Below are 19,927 nucleotides of genomic sequence, written 5' to 3'. Positions count from 1 at the left end.
TCAACTTCACTTTGCATTAGTTCAAGTAAGCCTTTCCAGGTTTTTCTGAGAGCATCCTGTTTTTCATTTCTTATGGTATAACACTATTCTATCACAATAATATACCACAGTTTGTTCAACCATTCTCCAATTGATGTGTATCCCTATAATTTGAAATCCTTTGCCACCACAAAAAGAGCTGCTATAAATATTTTTGTACATGTAGGTCCTTTTCCTTTTAGGTTTTTTTTTTTAATCTCTTTGGGACACAGACCTAGTAGTAGGTCAAAAGTATGCATGGCTTCATAGCCTTTTGGTCACAATTCCAAATTGCCCTACAAAATAGTTGCACCAGCTCACAACTCCACTGACAGTGCATTACTGTCTCAATTTTCCCTCATCCCCTCCAACATTTGTCATTTTCCTTTTAGTCATATTAGCCAGTTTGATAGGTGTGGGATGGTACCTTAGAATTTGTTTTAATTTATGTTTCTCTAATCAATAGTGATTTAGAGCATCTTTTCATATGACTATGTATAACTTTGATTACTGCATTCGAAAACTGGCTTTTCATATCTTTTGATCATTTGTTGATTGGAAAATCGTTCTTACTTTTACAAATTTGACTCAGTTCTTTATATATTTGATAAATGAGGCCTTTATCAGAGAAACTTGTAAATTTTTTACACAATCATCATTACTAACTGTGTATTTCCTTTCATCCTATTCCTCCCCTCCCCCTGTTTATCTAATCTCTCTCTCCTTTCACCCTGTACATCCTCAAAAGTGTTTTGCTTCTAACTGCCATCTCCCCCAATCCACCATCCCTTCTATCAGCCTCATCTTCTTTTACCTGTTCCGCTCTTACTTTCTTTTGGGTAAGATAGATTTCTGTATCCAACTGAATGTGTATGTTATTCACTCTTTGTGACAATTACAATAAAAGTAAGGTTCGAGTACTTCCCCTACATCCCACATCCTCCTCTCCCTATAAAAGTTCTTTTGTATGTCATTTATGTGAGATATTTTACCCTATTCTGCCTTTCTCTTTCTCCTTTTCCCAGAGCATTCCTTTTTCTCACCCTTATTTTTATTTTTTAAATGTCAACCCATTGTAGTCAACTCACACCTGTGCCATCTATCTTTGTATAATCCTAATTGCTCTAATATGATAAAGTTCTTAGAAGTTACAAGTATCATCTTCCCACGTAGGAATATGAAGAGTTTAACTTTATTGAATCCTTTCAGATTTCTATTTCCTGTTTACCTTTTTATGCTTCACTTGAGTCTTATATTTGAAAATCAAAATTTCTGTTCAGCTCTGGTCTTTTCATTGGAAATGCCTGAAAATCCTCTACTTCATTGAATATCCATTTCTTCCCCTGAAGGATGATACTCAGTTTTGCTGGCTAGGTGATGCTTGGTTGTAATCCTGGGAGCTTAGAAATTTGGCTATAATATTCCTAGAAGTTTTCTTTTTGTGACCTCTTTCCGGAGATGAATCAGTAGATTCAATTTCTATTTTACTCCTCCCTGGTTCTACTATATTGAACTAGAATTCCTTGATAATTTCTTGAAAGATGATATCTAGGCTCTTTTTTGATCTTGGCTTTCAGGTAGTCAAATAATTCTTAAATTTTTTCTCCTCTGTCTTTTTTCTAGGTCCGTTTTTTTTTTTTTCCATTGAGGTAGTTCACATTTTCTTCTAACTTTTTTCATTCTTTTGATGTTGAATTGTTTATGTCTTATGGAGTCATTCATTGGCTTCCACTTGCCCAATTCTAATTTTTAAGGAACTTTTTTTTTTTGGGGTGAGGCATTTGGGGTTAAATGACTTGCCCAGAGTCACACAGCTAGTGAGTGTTATGTGTCTAAGGCTGGATTTGAATTCAGGTCCTCCTGACTCCAGGCCCAGTGCTGTATCCAGTGCACCACCTAGCTGCCCCAGGAATTATTTTCTTTAGTGAGTTTTTGTACATCTTTTTCAATGTGGCCAATTCTTCTTCTTAAGAAGTTCTTCTGTTCAGTGAATTTTGTATATCTTTTACCATTTGGCTTATTTTGCTTTTTAAGGTTATTTTATTTAATATTTTTGTGCCTCCTTTGCCAACATGTTAACTCTTTTTTGCATGATTTTCTTGCATAGCTCTCATTTCTTTTCCCATTCCTCTCCCCCTCCCTCCCATTTGACTTTTAAAATCCTTTTAGAGCTCTTCCAAGAATTCTTTTTGGGCCTGAGATCAATTCATATTTTTCTTTGAGGCTTTGGATATAGCAGTTTTGACTGTTATCTTCTTCCAAATTTGTTTTGGTCTTCCCTGTCACCATAGTAATTTTTATGTTCAGGTTCTTTTTTGTTTTGTTTTGTTTTTTGCTCATTTATTAGTCTTTTTCTTGACTTTTAGCTTTATAAGCTGAACTCTTCTCCTGGGGTAGAGGATGCAGTGTCCCACGCTTCAGGTTTTTTGATTCATCTGTTTTCTCAGCTAATTCTGGAGGTTGGTAAGTTTTCCATTTTTCCCATTGCTGTGATTTAAGGGGAGGTGTGTTTACTACTCCCCTGGCCTATTCTCAGGTCTGTGAGTGACCACAAACATGATTTTCTACCCTGGAACTGTGACCAGGATCCCCACTCCCCTGCAGCCATAAGTTCTGCTGCGTTAGTGTTTCTCCTCTCCCTGGGGCTGCCACCTGCATCTGCATATAGGCAGAAGCAAGAGTCTTGCACTCAGTGCCAAAAGAAAAGCACTCCTGTAATCTCTTTCCAACCAGTTATGTGACCCCCTTACCCTCTGTGCACTGAGACCTCAGGAAGTCACTGCTGCCACTTCAGTTGCCCCCAAAGCCTGTTTCTGGCTTGCCAAGGCTCTACTTGCTCTGGATTGTGAACCATTCTCATCCTAGTGCAACAGACTTTTCCTGCTGACCTTCTAAGTTGTCTTAGGCTTGAAAATTGTTTCGCCTCATCCTTTTGTGGCTTCTGCCACTCTAGAATTCATCTTGAGGTGTTATCTAAAGTTATTCGGAGGGTGCATTTGTGAAAGCTCAGGTGATTCCCTGCCTTTTTTTCTGCCATCTTTTCTCTACCCCTGACAAGATCTACTTTACTTTTTATTTAATATGGTATTTTTGGGAATACTGCTCAGATGTGTTATTGGAAGCACTGTAGATGAAAATCAAATTTAAAAAGTGGAAAACTGTAACAATTCGCAGATTTGTATATTTTCCATTAGAATAATTTATGATCCAAATCATAACATGTCTTCTTATTCAGGCATAGACTTAACTAGATGGCTTCTGAGGTTCACTCTAACTCTGAAATTCCATGATTCTGATATTCACAGAAATAATCAATGCCTACCTAAACCCAGGAGAATTAGAATTTTGATATGGTTTATGGCAATTTTATCACAGTATCTAAGATTCCATGAAAAAGCAACCTTTTAATTTCAGTTCAACTTTGACTTTCCTCCTATCTCCATCTGGTTCTTTGTTTAATAAGATGTGGAGAAATAGCTTAATCTGTCTATTAACATTCTTATTTGTAAATGTCTTTCAGAAGAAAAATAGGTTTGTCTCCTTAGTGAGAGACAGAAATCAGATTGGGCCAGATATCATGAGGAAAATATTATTCTTAGTCAGCATCCTGTTTTTAAACCCACTGTATTCCACTATTTTGATGTAACAGAAATGTACGTTAAAGGGTGAAAATGATTACTTCTTTCCCTAGGAAAATGAGCCTAAAATATTTTAAGTATTGCCTTCATAGGCTACAGACAGTTATTGCCCGTGAAGAATAGCCAGAAATGATCTCCCTTAACAAATCTTCTCCATTTGGGTTCTTTAGTCAAGACTTTGGGATGAGAGCATTTAGATATTAGCTGTTTACTGAAATAAAGTAGTCTCCCTTATATTTTATGTTCTCTTAAATCATTCTGGCTATTAAATAGACAAGAGGAAATGTTTTTGAAATGTTTTTATGGGATGTTTACAATTTTCTGGGTAGTCACTGTACTTTTATTATCAATCAGTTTAATACAAAAATGCCATTTTGAAATGAGACCATCAAATATGCTTATTCAAGCCATAAACATTCTCAATCAGGAGCCAAACTCCTGATAACACATTCCCTTTGCACATAGAATGAAATACATTTCATAGATCACTTTCAAGTGTACTTGAGGCCTTCTCATCAAAGCACTCAGTCATGAGCAAAATTGACTAGCCCTTTACTCATTAGAATTAATTCTCTATTTGCTTGAATGGGCAGTTGCTTTACTAAACAAAGAAGTCTTTGTAGGCTGAAAAAATTATTTCTACCCACTGGTGATGTAACTCTTGGTTTTTGCCATTAATAGCCAGAATATAGCACATTTTTTTTTCCCTTGGGACAGGTATATAATCAAACAAATCAAGCAATATGGCTCCTAAATTCCTAATTTATAGGTCAGATCATCCATGCTGGGGCCTGACATAAGCGACATGGTCTACCCTATCCAGACATTGAATAGTACTGTCTTCTCTGCCTTCCATCCTTCCTACAATGCCTCCTACTCTATCTTCTGCTGCTCCTCAGTTCCTTTTCCCTACCTCCCTAGAGCTCAAAATAAACTGAAGGGATTGGAAGGTGGGAGGAACAATCTGGTGTTGTTTGTACTAGTTGAGAAGTATAGGAGCAGATTTATAGAAGTCAGAGCAAGAAAGAGTAACCCCCAGTGGTAAATGCTATTGCCATATACTCCAGCAGCTGCTTCAGTGCTTCATTGGCATATTAAGGATCCTTGGTGTAGAAGTGTCCTTAGGAGAGGGATGAAGTGAAGTGGGTTTTTTTGGTGGCTTTTTTTTTTTACTAAAATTGGCATTCACTTTTTGTTTTTCCCCTCACACACAAATGAAGGGAAGGCCACAGTTTTGAGTCATCTCTCCATTTAATATTTTATATTTTCCTAAGATAAAGATCCTGGAAAAAACTCAATCTTTTTAACACTAATTTTTTTTGATGATTTTGTGTGCTAATATCATGGAATACTATAATCTCTCTCTCTGTCTCTGTCTCTCTCATTTGGCAGGGCAATAAGGTTAAGTGACTTGCCCAAGGTCATGCAGCTAGCAAGTGTCAAGTATCTAAGGCCAAATTTGAACTCAGGTCCTCCTGACTCCAGGGCCAGTGCTCTATCCACTGCACCATCTAGCTGCCCTAGAATACTTTAATCTCCACAAAACCAAAATTTCAGCTCACCCAAAGGCAATAGTGAAAAATTGCAATAGTGCTAATCAACAGTGATTATAAATAGGTGAAAGCAAGTTAACAGCAATGAGTAAATAGTGAGTAAATAGCAAAATATCAACCAAATGACATATGTGGGACTGGAAAAGGCATGGGCCTCTCCACCAGACCAGGTTACCTATATCAGTGAAAGCATAGGTCTAGTCCTTATTTGTATACAAATATGAATATGTACAATATGATCTATATGCCTGACTGTTTTACTGCCGTTGGGGGTATAGTTGTTTTTGGATAAGAGATGAAGCGCCAAGAACATCATCTCCTGTATAATCCTGGAGAGTAAGGCCTTTCCAGTGTTAGATTTGAGTGATCTGGGTCAGTAAAGGTTTTATACTCAGGAATACAAAGGAAGCTGGAGACTTCTGTAAAAGCATACCAACATACCAATGAAGCATACCAACCAACTTTGGACACACTAATCATAAGTAGGTCAGATAGCCAAAACAAATGGATTGGTGGAATTCCTTTGCTGTATGGATTCACTCATTCCAGCTACTTCTGTCACATGTTCCCCTCTCAGAGAAGAGACCCAGTCTAATAGGATGGTATCAAATGATTAGGCAAGAGCAAGAAATAAAAGATGGACAGCCCACAGGGTTTAGTGGTGCCCATGCAATGTCAGGTGACATAGAGATGGAGCTTATGTGGAACATTTATGAAAGACCAAATACTAGAGTTCCATAGGATGAGAAATCATGAGTGGGTTGTAATCTTCACCTCTAACTGAATCTGTGCAATCAAAGGTGTAGTTCAGTTGAAGTACCGAGGTGCCAGAAGGAGGAGTGGGGGCTGTGTTCCTCCCTTCTTTTGTATTTCAGATATTTCATCCTGGTCCTTCCCATCAAGGACAATATTCCATTTGGACTATTAGATCTAGGGGAAGATTATAAGCCTAGATAGCTATCTCTCTTAAATTATTTATTTATTTTAACATGCTTTTCTTTTTCAACTTTGAGTTCCAGATTCTCTCCTACACTCCAACTCTTCCCCTACTCACTAAGAAGGCTAGCAAAATGACAGCAATTATATGTGCAAAATCATGCAATACACTCCTACATTAACCACATCATAAAAAAACACAAAAAATTAAGTGAGAAAATTATACTTCAGTTTGTCCCCAGTTTATCAGTTCTCATGCTAGAGGTGGATAGCATTTTTTCATCACAAGTCCTTTGGAATTGTCTTAAATCATTACAGACCAGAGTAGCCAAGTCTTTCACAGTTGGTTATTATTACGACATTGCCGTTACTGTGCACAATGATTTCCCATTTCTTATTTCTTTTTGCATCAGTTCATATATAACTTGCCTTATATTTTCTAAAACCATCCCCATATCATTTCTTATAGCGCAATAATACTCCACCATCATAAAACAAAACTTCCCCAATTAATGAGCATCCCTTCAGTTTCCAATTCTTTGTCACCACAAAGTAAGTTCTTACAAAGATTTCTGTATATATAGATCCTTTTCCTTTTTCTTTTATCTCTTTGGGATACAGACCTAGTAGTGGTATTTCTGGATCAAAAGGTATTCACAGTTTTATAGCGCTTTGGGCATAAAATGGTGGGACCAGTTCGAAATTCCACCAACATTATATTAGTTTACCTGTTTTCATTCATCCCCTGCACCATTTGTCATTTCATGATAGGTGTGAGGTTGGTACTTCAGAGTTCTTTTAATTTGCATTTCTCTAATCCATAGTGATTTAAAGCATTTTTCATATGAATAGATAGCTTTCATTTCTTCTTCCCTCTTTGAGTCAATTCCAATAAAAGTCAGTTCCAAGCATTGCCAGCCATCACCACCCATTTTCCCTTCCACTATAACAGCTCTTCCTTGCATGCCCCTTTTATGTGAGAAAACTTTCCCTATTCTTTCTCTCTTCTCCCTTCTCCCAGTACATCCTTCTTTCTCACCCTTTCCTTATTATTATTAAGGTCATTGCAACATAATTGACTCACACTTGCTATCTGTTGATGTAGATGCCTAACTTGTCAAAGAATTACAAAGTTCTTAGGAGTTATCTTTCAATAGAGGAATGTAAAAAGTTTAACTTTATTGAATCCCTTATGATTACTCACATGTTGATCATTTTGTTTCTCTTGAGTCATATGTTTTAATGTAAGATTTTCCATTCAGCTCTGGTCTTTTAATTAGGAATGATTGAAAGTCTTCTATTTCATTAAATATCCATTTTTTCTCCATGAAGGATTAAATTCAATTTGCTGGGTAGCTGATTTTTGGTTGTAATCCTAGCTTCTTTGACATTTGGACTATCATTTTCCAAGTGCTCTGTGGAATTTGCTACATCTTGTGTGATTCTGATTGTGGCTTCACAATATTTGAATTGTTTCTTTCTAGTTGCAATATTTTCTCCGTAACATGACAGCTCTGGAATTTTACTATAATATTCCTGGGAGTTTTCCTTTTGGGATCTCTTTCAGGAGATAATTGGTAAATTCTTCCGATTTCTATTTAACCTCTGGATAAAAGATATCAAGGCAGAAAATTTCTTTAAAGACGCTGTTTAAGCTTTTTTTTTTTAAATCATAGCTTTCAGGTAGTCCAATAAGTGTTATATTATCTCTCTTTAATCTGTTTTCCAGATCAGTTGTTTATCTGATAAGATATTCCACATTTTCTTCTAGTTTTTCATTCTTTTGAATTTATTTGATTGTTTATTCATGCCTTATGTGATCATTAGCTTCTACTTACCCAGTTTTAATTTTTAATGAATTCTATTTTTAAATGAATTTTTGTGCCTCTTTTCCCATGTGGCCTATTCTGCCTTTTAAGGAGTTGTTTCTTTAGTGAATTTTTGTACTTCTTTTACCTTGAGGGCAATTCTGTTTTTTTAAGATATTAATTTCTTCAATATTTTTTTTGTTTTTTTTTTAACCAAGCTATTCTCTTTTCATAATTTTCTTGTATCACTCTTTTCTTTTCCCAATTTTTCCTCTACCAGTCATTTCTTTCATTAACTTTTCTAGGAATTCTTTTTGGGCTTGGTTCCAATTTGGCTTTTTATGTTCAAGTTCATTTGGTGTTTGCTCATTTCTTTTCAAGCCTATTTCTTGACTTTTAACTTTATATTAAAGCTGTGCTCTGCTCATCTGTGGATGGGGAGGCACTATCCCATTTTTCAGGCTTTTTTTGTGCTACCTCTTTTCAGAGCTAGTTCTGGGAGTCTGAAAGTTTTCTTTTTTTTTTCTTTTTTTCTTTCATTTATTTTGATTTATCAATGATCACTTCCATATGCTTTTGAATTTAAAATTTTTCTCCCCTTTCCTCCCCACCACCCTCCCCAAGATGGCGCACAATCTGATATAGGCTATATATTTACATTCCCATTAAACATATTTTCAAATTAGTGAAGTTGTAAGTCAAAATTAAAACCAATAGGAGGAACCATCACAAAGAGGAAACAAAACTCAACAGAAGAGAAAAAAAAAGATTGCAATTCAACTTTCACAATTATGATTGCTTCCCATGTCTTTTTCTACATCCTTTTTCCCCCCTGTGTATGCTTTTCTTTCTCCTTTCTCCTTCCCCCCCACTAGTGTTTTGCTTTTGACCACTCCTCTCTCAGTCCCTCCCTCCTTTTCCCTTTTCTTCCCTTTTTCCCTTACTGCTTCTTCCCTCCCTTCTATTCCTCCTCCCTTTTCTTTCCCCTTTTCCCTCCTACTGCCTGTAGGGCAACTTTGATTTCTACCTAACTGATTATGTTACTCCCTTCTTGAGCCAAATCTGATGAGAGTAAGGTTCAAACAATGCTCACCCCTCCCTCCCTCTGCTGTAATAGGATTTTCTGTCTTTTCCTGTAATGTAATTTACCCTTGTCTGCCTCTTCCTTTCTCAGTACATTTTCTAAGATCAAGCTAATCCACTTACTTGGATCCATTTAACCCACTTGATTAGATTTTTTTTTTATTACATCAAAGTCAATGAATATCCACCCCCTTTATGTGTACTCCTTTAACATGGCTTAATAACAGTACAGTTCTCAAGAGTTGCAAGTGTCATCTTCCCTTGTAGGGATGTAAACAGTCCACCCTTATTAACAACATATTGTATCTTTCTGTCCCATTTACCTTTTTATGTCTTTTTTGAATCTTGTACTTGAAGATCAAATTTTTTGTTGAGCTCTGGTCTTTTTATCAGGAAGGTTTGGAAGTCCCTATTTTGTTGAATATCCATCTCCTCCCTTGAAAAATCATGCTCATTTTTGCAGGGTAGTTGATCCTTGGCTGCAATCCAAGCTCCTTTGCCTTACAGAATATCATGTTCCATGCCCTGCGGTCTTTTAATGTAGAAGCTGCAAGGTCCTGTGTAATCCTGACTGTGGTTCCATGATATTTAAATTGTTTCTTTCTGGCTGCTTGCAGCACCTTCTCTTTCATCTGGTAATTTTGGAATTTTGCTATTATATTCCTTGGCATTGTCAATTTGGGATCTCTTTCAGGTGGTGAGTGGTATATTCTTTCTATGGTTATTTTACCTTCTGGTTCTAGGACTTCAGGGCAGTTTTCCTTTATGATTTCCTGAAAGATACTGTCCAGGCTCTTTTTTTCATCATGATTTTCAGGTAGTCCAATAATTTTTAAATTGTCTCTCCTGAATCGATTTTCTAGGTTGGTTATTTTACTGATGAGGTATTTTATGTTTTCATCTATTTTTTCTTCAATTTTTTCGTTTCTGTTTGACTGATTCTTGCTCTCTCATAGAGTCATTAGTTTCCATTTGTCCAATTCTAGTTTTTAACAGATTGTTTTCTTCTGTTAGTTTTTGTACTTCCTTCTTCAATTGGCCAATTGTGTTTTTTAGGGACTTGTTTTCTTCAGTGTACTTTTTTTCCAATTGGCCAATTGTATTTTTTAAGGACTCTTCTACCTCTCTCATTAGACTTTTAAAATCCTTCTTGAGCTCTTCTAAGAAGGCTTTTTGGGCTTCAGACCAGTTCATATTCCCTTTTGATGTTGCAGATGTGGGTTTGTTGACAATGTTGTCCTCTTCAGAATTTCTGTCTTGATCTTCACTCTTCTCATAATGTGAATCTATGGTACATTTCTTTTTACTCATGGTTTCTTTATTCCCTGGCCTTTAAAGAGATTGAGCTGTCATGCTGGGGAGTAGAGGGCACTGACCCAAGCTTTTTGTGTTGGTCTTGGTCACTGACTGTGTGCTGGGGCCTCTGATGTTGGCAGTTGGAGGCTGTAGGGTTCTGGCAGCTTGCCTCATGTTGGGCTGGAATCAGCAAAGGTGGAACTTTCAGGCAATTCTAGGTTGCCTGCTTTTCCTTGGCTTTGGCTTTCATCAGCTCCTTTTAGATGGGTGCTGCAGGGTGTTTATCTGCCTAGGGCCCCTTGCAATGCTGCCTCCCTCGTTTCTGCTAATGCAGTGGGAGATTCCTTTGTGGTAGAGTGCCCGAGGCACCTGGTAGTTTTCTGAGCTGTTTTCCACCGGTTCCCCCCACCCTCACCGAGGCACTTGAAGGTCCAGGTGTTGTTGTTTGCCCACTCTACCACCTGGGCTTCAGGATCTCCTCCTGATTGACAGTTGGAGGCTGTAGGGTTCTGACAGCTTACCTGGTGTTGGGTTGGAATCAGCAAGGCTGGGACTTTAGGAAGACTCTAGGTTGCTTTCTTCAGCTCCTTTCAGATGAATGCTGCAGGGTGCTTATCCACTTGGGGTCCTTTGTAGTGCTGCTTCCCTTATTTTTGTGAGGCACTGGGAGACCCATTTGCTGGGCTGCTGCATTGCTGCTCCCTGTCTTTCTTCTAGTTCAGCTGTTCCAGGGTTGTTGTTGTTTTTCCCCTGGGGTGATATTTTCTGGGTTTTCAGAGGTTGATAGGGGAGGGTGAGAGCGACAACATTTTCACTCCGCCATCTTGGCTCCCAGAAACCACCTCGAGTCTGAAAGTTTTCTGTGGTTCCAAGGCTCTGTGGTCTAAGGAGAGGTGTTATTATTGCTCTTCTATCTCTGGTCTTTACCCAGAAGGGGCCCCTTTTTTCCAATAGCCACAAGTGCTAGTGCTCCCCTTGACCCTGAGATTAAAACCAGGTCTCCTGCTTTCTGACAACCATAAGCATTCGTGCTGCTCTGTACCTTGGAACTGCAACCTGGCCCCCTGCTTCCTTGTGACCAACCACAAATGCTCTTCTCCATCCTGGAAGTATGTATGGATGGTAGTGTTGCCAAGCAGCACCCGCTGTACCCTGTGCTAGAAGAGGGTCCCCTGTGATCCCTTTCTGAGTAATTGTTTAATCTTCTTAATGTCTTTGGGCTGAGAGCTCCTGAAGCTGCTGCTGCCACTGTCACGGATGCCTCCGGGGCCCACTGGTAGTACTGCCACCCTACTGTCTGAGCTGGCTCCCACCCTAGCCTTCCTGCTGAAGTCCTAAGTTGTCTCATGCTGGAAAAATGTCTCATGCAGACTTTTTGTTGGCTCTGACACTCCAAAATGTGATTTGAGGAGTTATTTTAAAGTTGTTTGAAGATTAGTATTGGGAAAATGTGGCTAGGTTACGGCCTGTTCTCTTCCATCTTGTCTCTTAACACCCCCATAACTATTTTGCTTTTCATAGATAAGAATGTCTTTTTTTGTTCCTTAACACCCCCATAACTATTTTGCTTTTCATAGATAAGAATGTCTTCCTTCTTTTCTCTTCATTTCAAATAAAAATGACGTCCAGTCTTATAGAGCAGCCAAAATAAAACTACAAGAATACTTTTTTTTTTTAAAAAAGTAGATGCTTTTCAAGTTAATGTCTCTTTAAACCATTCCAGGCTCATAGTATTGTTTAAAATTTTGCATTAATGACTTTCCTCCTAATAGTTTTAAATTAATATAGATTTCGTTAGAGTTATTGGATTTTCAGACTGTGTAAGGACCTCCATTTGCACAATTCCCAAAAAGCTATTTGTAAATCAATTTTGGAAAATTCAAATCATATTTTAAATTCCGTAGTAGAGATTTCATAATGATTTTACAACATTTATGATTGATCCTTTTGTTAGGATTCCCATGATAATGACGATAAGATTAACAACCATTAAGGTTTGTGAAAAAGTTCTCTGCCAATATTATTCTTCTCAACAACCCTAGGAAGTAGTTGTTCTTATTATCCCCATTGTGCAGATGAGAACATTTTGAGGCTGAAGGATGTTAAGTGACTTGCCCAGGGTCACACAGCTAATAATTGTTAAAGGCCAAATTTGAACTCTGGTCTCTTTGGCAGCAAGGCCAACTTGCTATGTACTGCACCACCTCAATACCTCAGGGCTTCTTGACTCCAAGTTCATCACTCTATCCACTATCTCACTTAGCTAGAGCCAAATGTTAGCCCTGTTTAGTGAGTGGTAGCTTGTGTAGAAAGGTTGTTTGTTTTGCTGAGGGGTGAGGGAAGGAATTGAACTGCATTCAACCAACTTTCTAAAGACTCTTAGATTGTAGAGTAGATGTTGGTATGCATCAGTATAGGGAGTTTACTCCTCTCTGAGTTCCTTGTAGCATTAACATTACAAGACTGTTCCCTCTAAGTCCCCTTCCCCCACAAAATAAGATGGAAAAAGAAAAACATGTGATTTATCCTCTGGAGGAGTTAGGCATCTGAAGTTGTTCACTAACCTGCCCAGTCATTCCTCCTGGCAATGGCAGAACATTATTTCCAAAATAGTTCCTAGTGGTTTAAATTGTTGACCACATCTTAGAGAGGTATGCTTATACAAACAAATTGAAGTGGATTGTTGAACACTTACTCAATTAATTAAACATGCTCAACCAATCTGGATAAGTTAATCTTGAGAGAGAAGGGGAAAAAACCTAAAAATCCTAAAACTATTTTCCTCTGTCAGTGGCAGAATATTAGAAGTGAGTATCTAGATTGCTTTCCTCAAATACCCCCTTACCTTTTGCCTCTTTACATATATCCTAAATGTTTAATATAGCCCCAGGGTAAAGTGCTGTGTCTGGAGAAAAATCTACTTGGAAAAAAATGCCATTTTAAACCACTTGGCATTTTGGGTACACTTTGAAACATGTTCTGATTAAATACTTGCTTATCTCATAAAAATGCAGACTTTATGAAGCATCTTCCAATTTTTTAAATATGTAACATGTTTAAAATTGGCTCGATAATGAAAATTTATCTTTCCTGATTTAAATATGAAAACAATGAGGACAGAAAAAATTTTAAAAAAATATGAAATTTATTTTGCAGATGGCAGCTCAATGGAAGTGACATTAACCTAAGTATGGAATATCGTTATAAACTCAATGGAGGAAATCTTGTGGTGATTAATCCGAACAGAAATCGAGACACTGGTACTTATCAGTGTTTTGCATCAAATTCTCTTGGAACAGTGGTCAGTAAAGAAGCAAAACTTCAGTTTGCCTGTAAGTTGAAACTCATAACCTATTGAAAGAAGAGTGATATAGTATATATGGTAATTTTCCATTTCTTCAGAAAAAATATATGGGGTATTAAACATGTGTCTCTCACTCACAACTTGATAAGAAAAGAATATTGACAGTAACCCTGAAATATATCATAAAACACCATCAAAAAGAATATTGACAATGATCTTGGAATATATCATTAAATATGATAAGGGTCTCATAAAATGGGTCAAAGTAAAACTTGGTCTTTTTTCTCGTTGATTTGTTTGGAAATTGTGTTTGTGAACAATTAAGTTCAGGGCAACAAGTGTTATTGAGCAGCTGCTATTTATCAGAAAATGTTTAAACACCAGGCATACAAAAACCAAAATCAGTTGCCCTTCCCTCAAGGAACTTATACTTTATTGGAATTTAAAGGAATTCAAAGAAATTAAAGCCAAGAAACTAACCATTCTCCTAGATGTATTGGAAGACAGAGCAGTATTTGTGATCTGATCAGGGAACAAAACCAACAGGGGAGAAATTATTAGAGAATAATAAGCACCTGTATAACAAAAATAATAAGTTATGCTTAATTAAGGTTAGGAAGGAAAAGGGTAAAGCAGGAGATAGAGAGAAAAATAGAAAAGACTGGTTTATTGTCTTGATGCTTAGAAAGTGATTTCACTTATCTCTGAGGGATTAGTCTCCAGTTGTCTTAATATGACTATAAGATCCTTCTCTTTAGCACAAGTAGGGTTATTTTTTATTTTATTTTATTTTTTTAACCTGTCAGGTTTTGCCTAGGTATATGATAGGGATGGTTAGAAGAAGAGAAAATTTTAGAGCAAAAGATGAGTTCTATTTTGGATATATTTTTTTGAAATGCGTATGGGATATCTAATTTGAAGTATCCAGTAGACAGAGATAGACGGTGGACATCAGGAATCTAGGGCTGAGATATACAGATCTGGGAGTCATCTGCACAGTGATGATAATTAAATGCATAGGAGATGAGGAGAATACACAGAGTAGAGAGAGAAAAGAGAAGAAGTCCAGAACAGCCTTAGGGTAAACCTATAGTTAGTGGGCATAAAATGGCTTAAGATCCAGCAAAAGAGACTGAGAAAAAGGAGTCAGGTAGGTAGAAGGATAGCTAAAAGTATATGAAAACTCGGAGAGAAGCTACATATCCAGTTGAAGAGGGTGGTACACAGTGTCAAATGCTCCAGAAAAAGTAGAGAAAGAAGATTTCAATTCAGTTCAATAAACATTTATTAAGCACCTTCTTTGTGACAGGGCAGCTAGGTGACACAGTAGATAGTGCCTGAAGTCAGGAAGACTCATCATCCTGAGTTCAAATGTGGCCTCAGACACTTACTAGCTGTGTGACTTTGGGCAAGTCAGTTAATCCTGTTTGCCTCAGTTTCTTCATCTGTACAATGAGCTGGAGAAAGAAATGGCAAACCGCTCTAGTATCTTCACCAGGAAAACCCCAAATGGGGTCACAAAGAGACTGACACAACTGAAAACAACTAAAAACAAGAACTTTGCGCCAGGCACCATGCTAAGTGCTAGGAATATAAGTAAGAAAAAGAGAGAGTTTCTTCCCTCAAGGAACTTATGATTTAACGGGGGAAAACAACATGCAAAAGGAAGCGGAACATTAAGATTTGGGAGATTGGGGGCATGCTTTTCCATGGAGCGGAATACAAACAGATCTGTTGATGGAGATGACATTTGGGAAAAGATCATTAGATTTGGCAACAGAGAGATCATTGTAACTTTGCAGAGAGTACATTTAACTGTAAGATGAAGTAGAAAGCCAGATTGCAAAGGTTTCAGAGGAAAGTAACGAGAGACAGAAGACAAAATAAGTGTAAATAGCTTTTTTTCCAGCAGTTTAACTGAGAAAGAGAGAAAAGACATACCATGATATATGGCAGGGACAGTAACATCTATTGATGTTTATTATTTTTTAAAAGAATGGAGAAACCTAAACAGGGAAGGAATCAGTGGGTGGGGAGAAGTGAAGACCGTGGTATGGAATAATAATCATTGCACATGTCTTACAAATCCAGATCTCAGAAGAGACAGCAGAAATCCTACTCAACAAAACATTGCAGGCTTGAGTTTGCTTTTACATTTATCAGCAGTCTCTCTAATTACCAGTTAGTTGCTGGTTTGCCCACAAAAACAAACCAGTGCAGTAGAGAGGAAAGAGAACTGATCCTGGTGTCGTTGGACCTCTGTTCAAGTCCTACGTACTTAGTGCCTCTGTGGCCTTAAGCAAATGTCAGCCTCCCTGGGCTTCAGTTTCCTTATCTGTAAAATGAGGGTGCTAGGTAGGTGACCTGAGATCCTTTCCATCTCTAAGTCTATAGTTCTGTGAACCAAACTACAGGAGATGCTTTGACATGGCCATTGAAAAATACCAAGGTAAACCTTTATATCCTTTAAAAGTTTCTTCTATCAACTTAAAGTTGATATGTAATAAGTATTTATTTGCATGAGATGTTGGCTTCTCATTAAGTTGTACTGCAAACCATTTTCTATCATTTCAATATTTTTCTTCATTATTTATGTCTTTAAAAGTCAATTAGCTTCCCTCAGTAGTGGGTAAATGTTGACTTTATAGCTTTGGGAAATTATGTTTATAGCCTTCTTAGCCTAATACATTGCACTCAGCGGTGTTAAAAAGGTTGAATGGAATTAGCTGGAAGGAGTTGATGAAGTTTACACAAATGTTAAAATACCTAGGAGCCCAAGTCCCAGATTAGCTGGGTGTTTCTGCAAAAAGAAAAATTACCAAGGCCTAATTAGCTAAATTGTTGTAGCATAATCAGTGAGAGCCTTTCTCCATGAGCAACTCGAGGCTGTGTGATTTCTCATAACTTAGTAGTAAATTTCATCTTTGAACATAAGTGACTTTGATGAAGTTCAAAGCTGTTCTGCTCTGATGATCTAAAAACATTTTTCTTTAAAAGCTTGATACATCTTTAAATCATTTTTCCATTCATGCTTCATGACCAACAAAACTTTTATCGAATACTCATACTTTTTGTTTAAATCAAAAAAGAAAATTTGGTTTTGTTGGATCCAAAGGAATATAATGATATGCAGCTATTGAAACCATGACCATACATGAGCATTGGTTTTATGCTTTAATGTAGGAGCGTACTAAATATATGGTTATGTGTCTTATGCTACTGAAAAACTGGTTTGGTTGATGGGATCATTGAGGTTTGTTTTAATGGAGAAATGCTACAGGAGTAATTTGCTCCAAAGGCTACCATGGAAAAACAACTCTCTGTCATCGTGTTCCTGAAGTTGGGATGATTGTCTAATTAGCTACCACATTCCCATACGTTTGCTGATTTCTAAAATATGTTTCAAGTGATTTATAAAGTTTAGAAAATTATACAAAAAAATTAGTTGTTATTCTCCTCCATATCTTTTATTTAGTGAAGTTCAAATGGAAAGACTGAGACAAGTCACTCTTTTATGCTTAATGTTTCATGGACTATTGCATAGGTGAATACAATGATTGCTTTACATAATTGAATGGAAGCATTGAGACACAAAGGCATCTTAAGTAAGTTGAGCAAATGCATCTTTGGGATATTTCCAATAGCAGATAGGAGGGCAGGGATGATATGTACTTAATCATGGTGGTTTCTTAATCATGTTGTTTAGAGACTGAGTTTGATATAGTGATATCCAATATAAATAATAAATGCTATTAGTGGTAGGGGAAAGAGCATTCCCAGAGAAATGAGGTATAATGATAGGGAGAGAAAAGGACTAGACTCTTTTGGTAGAAAGTGGAAACCTGAAAGGGTCCATCACTGTGTGTCTGCGTGAAGTCTTGTCCCTTCCTGATATGCTTCTAACACTTCCTTATACTAGGATTCAAATGAAGTTTTACCTAATCAATACCTCCCTGAGGTGAAAAACTTACATTAGCCTTTAAACTTGATTTTTTTCCTCTTCAATTCTGATGATCATTAACTTGTCTCAGTCTCCGAGCCTCAGTTGCCTGACCTGTAGAATGAAATATAAATACATACACACACACACAAAACCATATGAGCTCTCAAATTTCTCTCAGCTCTAAAAATTCTGTGGTTCTCCAACTGAGTGTGGAAGATTAGACAAAATGTCAGTTCTTCTGTAAAGGCTAGATTGCTACCATTCAAGGCTCAAAAATGCTGAATTGGATGGGGGAAAAATATTAGTTCTTAGTGAAAATTTGTCCCAAAACTTACAGTGGAATATCTGCTACTATCATGGTACTTTGAGCCATTCCCCACCTCCGGGCTATATTTATTTATTTATTTTTGAGGCTGACAACTAAAAGACAGGTTTGGAGAGTTTGATTTTGTGAGGTGGCATAATTCACAATCTTGATCATCTCCAAATCCCTCCAAGATGTATAATCTAAAAGCGAGAGTCAGGGCTCTTACATGCCTTTACATGTTACACTTATTGAAAGTGAAGATGTTTTTCTAACCAGAGGATCTTCACTCCTGAAGGCTCCCAGAAATCCCTTTTCATTTTGTGAAATGGGAGCCTAGAAATAGATCTGATCAAGTTGAGAGTGTTTCTTTCACTCTTTTTGTTTTCCAGTTTTTTTTTTTTTTGCATTGCTTTTAATTGTGTTTTTAATTCAAACTGGCCTTATGGAGAGATGCTTTTCATCAGTTCTAGATCAAAATATTAAAATGACACTTCTATGTACTTTGTGGTTTTAGTTTTGTAACCTGCTGGATACCCAGTAAGTTCAAGTGGTTGAGGATAATGATCTGATTTGTGGACACATAGAAATATTTTTTTTCTCTTAAAATTCTTTTTTAGTCCAGTTGTGGTTTCCTTGGTATTGAAAATTGGGAAAATCAAATTTATTTTATTTTATTATTGATTTTATTCTGTATCACTGCCAACATTTTTGTAATTGTCACGTTTCGTTTTTCTCAGTTAAGTTTTGAGATTTCCGCTATCCTGTAAGTCCCTCATTGTCCATGAATTAAGTTTAGAAGTTCAGTTCGGCTAATCACTATTCTATTATTGCCTCAAGGAAATCTGTTATCCTTGAAGGATGCAGGTGGACACCAGGGACTAAACTATCCAATAGGTGCACTCCAACAATGAACACTTCTCAGTGATGGAAGCAGGAGTGGTTAGCCCCTCATTTCTGATTTCCAGGCAATCATTAGTGCCCCCACAAGCCGTAACATATTGCAGTGTTTTCCCCACCTATGAGGCTGTCTTCTGTTGCTCTAAAATTCATAATCTTCTTGAAGCATAAGAGAGATTGTGTGGCTTGCTGAGGATCACACAATCAATTTATGTCAGAAACAGAACCTATACCCAGGTCTTCCTAACATTGCGGCAAATTCTATCCATACTCACTCCTACAAAAGGACAAAACAAAACAAACAACAACAAACTTTGGTTTTAGTTTTTAAAATTCAAAATAGCTCTCTTTTTAGAGATACTTTTAGATACTTTTCAATGAAGTACCTGTCCTAGGCAATTGCTTCCTTATTGGAAATTAGGTTGAAATAACCTAAAGTGTACAAATTGAAAGTTCTGCCCTCATTGTTTGGGGAAAAGAGGGAAAGCCTGTCAGATAAAAGAGGGAAAGTGGCCATCTTCTCTGTTCAACAGCAGCGGAGAAATTTTCTAATCTTTCAACATACACAAGGTCAGGGGAACAGGTACCAGAGTTGAGATCCAGCAGCTTCCCATGTGACAGAAGCCTGGTATCTCAGGAACTTGACTCATTGTTTAGGCTCATAACAGAATACTCACCAGCTTTATGTAGCCCTTTGCCTAATTGTCTTCTACATGAATTTTTTCCCATATCACTGTGATTTCATTATGGTGGAAAGAGATTGAGTATTGCTCAGGAGGGTTCTGGTTTCATTTCCTTTAAAATCAGAGAAACTCAAGAATCATCTCTGCATTTTTTTTCTTTGATTTTTCTTCCCCCACTTACTTCAAGTGCTTTTCTTTAATACTCTGTTCTTAGCTCATAACTTAAAGCACATTTTTTTAATACATTTTTATTGAAGCAGAGCCAAGATGGCAGAATAGAGACAGGAGCCCAGCTGAACTCTTCCAACCTTTTTCTCCTAACAAATTTAAAATAACATGTTGAATCAATTCTGGAGTGGCAGAGCAAGCATCATTTTTGTAGCCTAAGACAACATAAGAGGTCGACAGAAGAGATCTTTGACACCAGGGTTGGGGCTAGCCGAGAGTGTATGTTGCATGAT

The 19,927-nt window shown here is 37.2% G+C and overlaps 1 protein-coding gene across 1 annotated transcript in view; it reads left to right on the top strand.

Annotated features, from left to right (window-relative positions):
• CNTN3 (contactin 3) overlaps positions 1–19,927 on the top strand; it is a 439,279-nt gene that overhangs the window by 176,930 nt on the left and 242,422 nt on the right. The window contains exon 4 of the mRNA XM_021007573.2: positions 13,489–13,664. Within this exon, the coding sequence (XP_020863232.1) occupies positions 13,489–13,664 (176 nt within the window). The remainder of the gene's footprint in view (positions 1–13,488; positions 13,665–19,927) is intronic.

The sequence above is a fragment of the Phascolarctos cinereus genome, unplaced genomic scaffold (genome assembly GCF_003287225.1).
Source record: "Phascolarctos cinereus isolate Bilbo 61053 unplaced genomic scaffold, phaCin_HiC Scaffold_4;HRSCAF=312, whole genome shotgun sequence".
Classification (NCBI taxonomy): Eukaryota; Metazoa; Chordata; class Mammalia; order Diprotodontia; family Phascolarctidae; genus Phascolarctos; species Phascolarctos cinereus.
The sequence above is the reverse complement of the archived record's forward strand: the minus strand, read 5'-3'. Positions and strand labels throughout refer to the sequence as shown.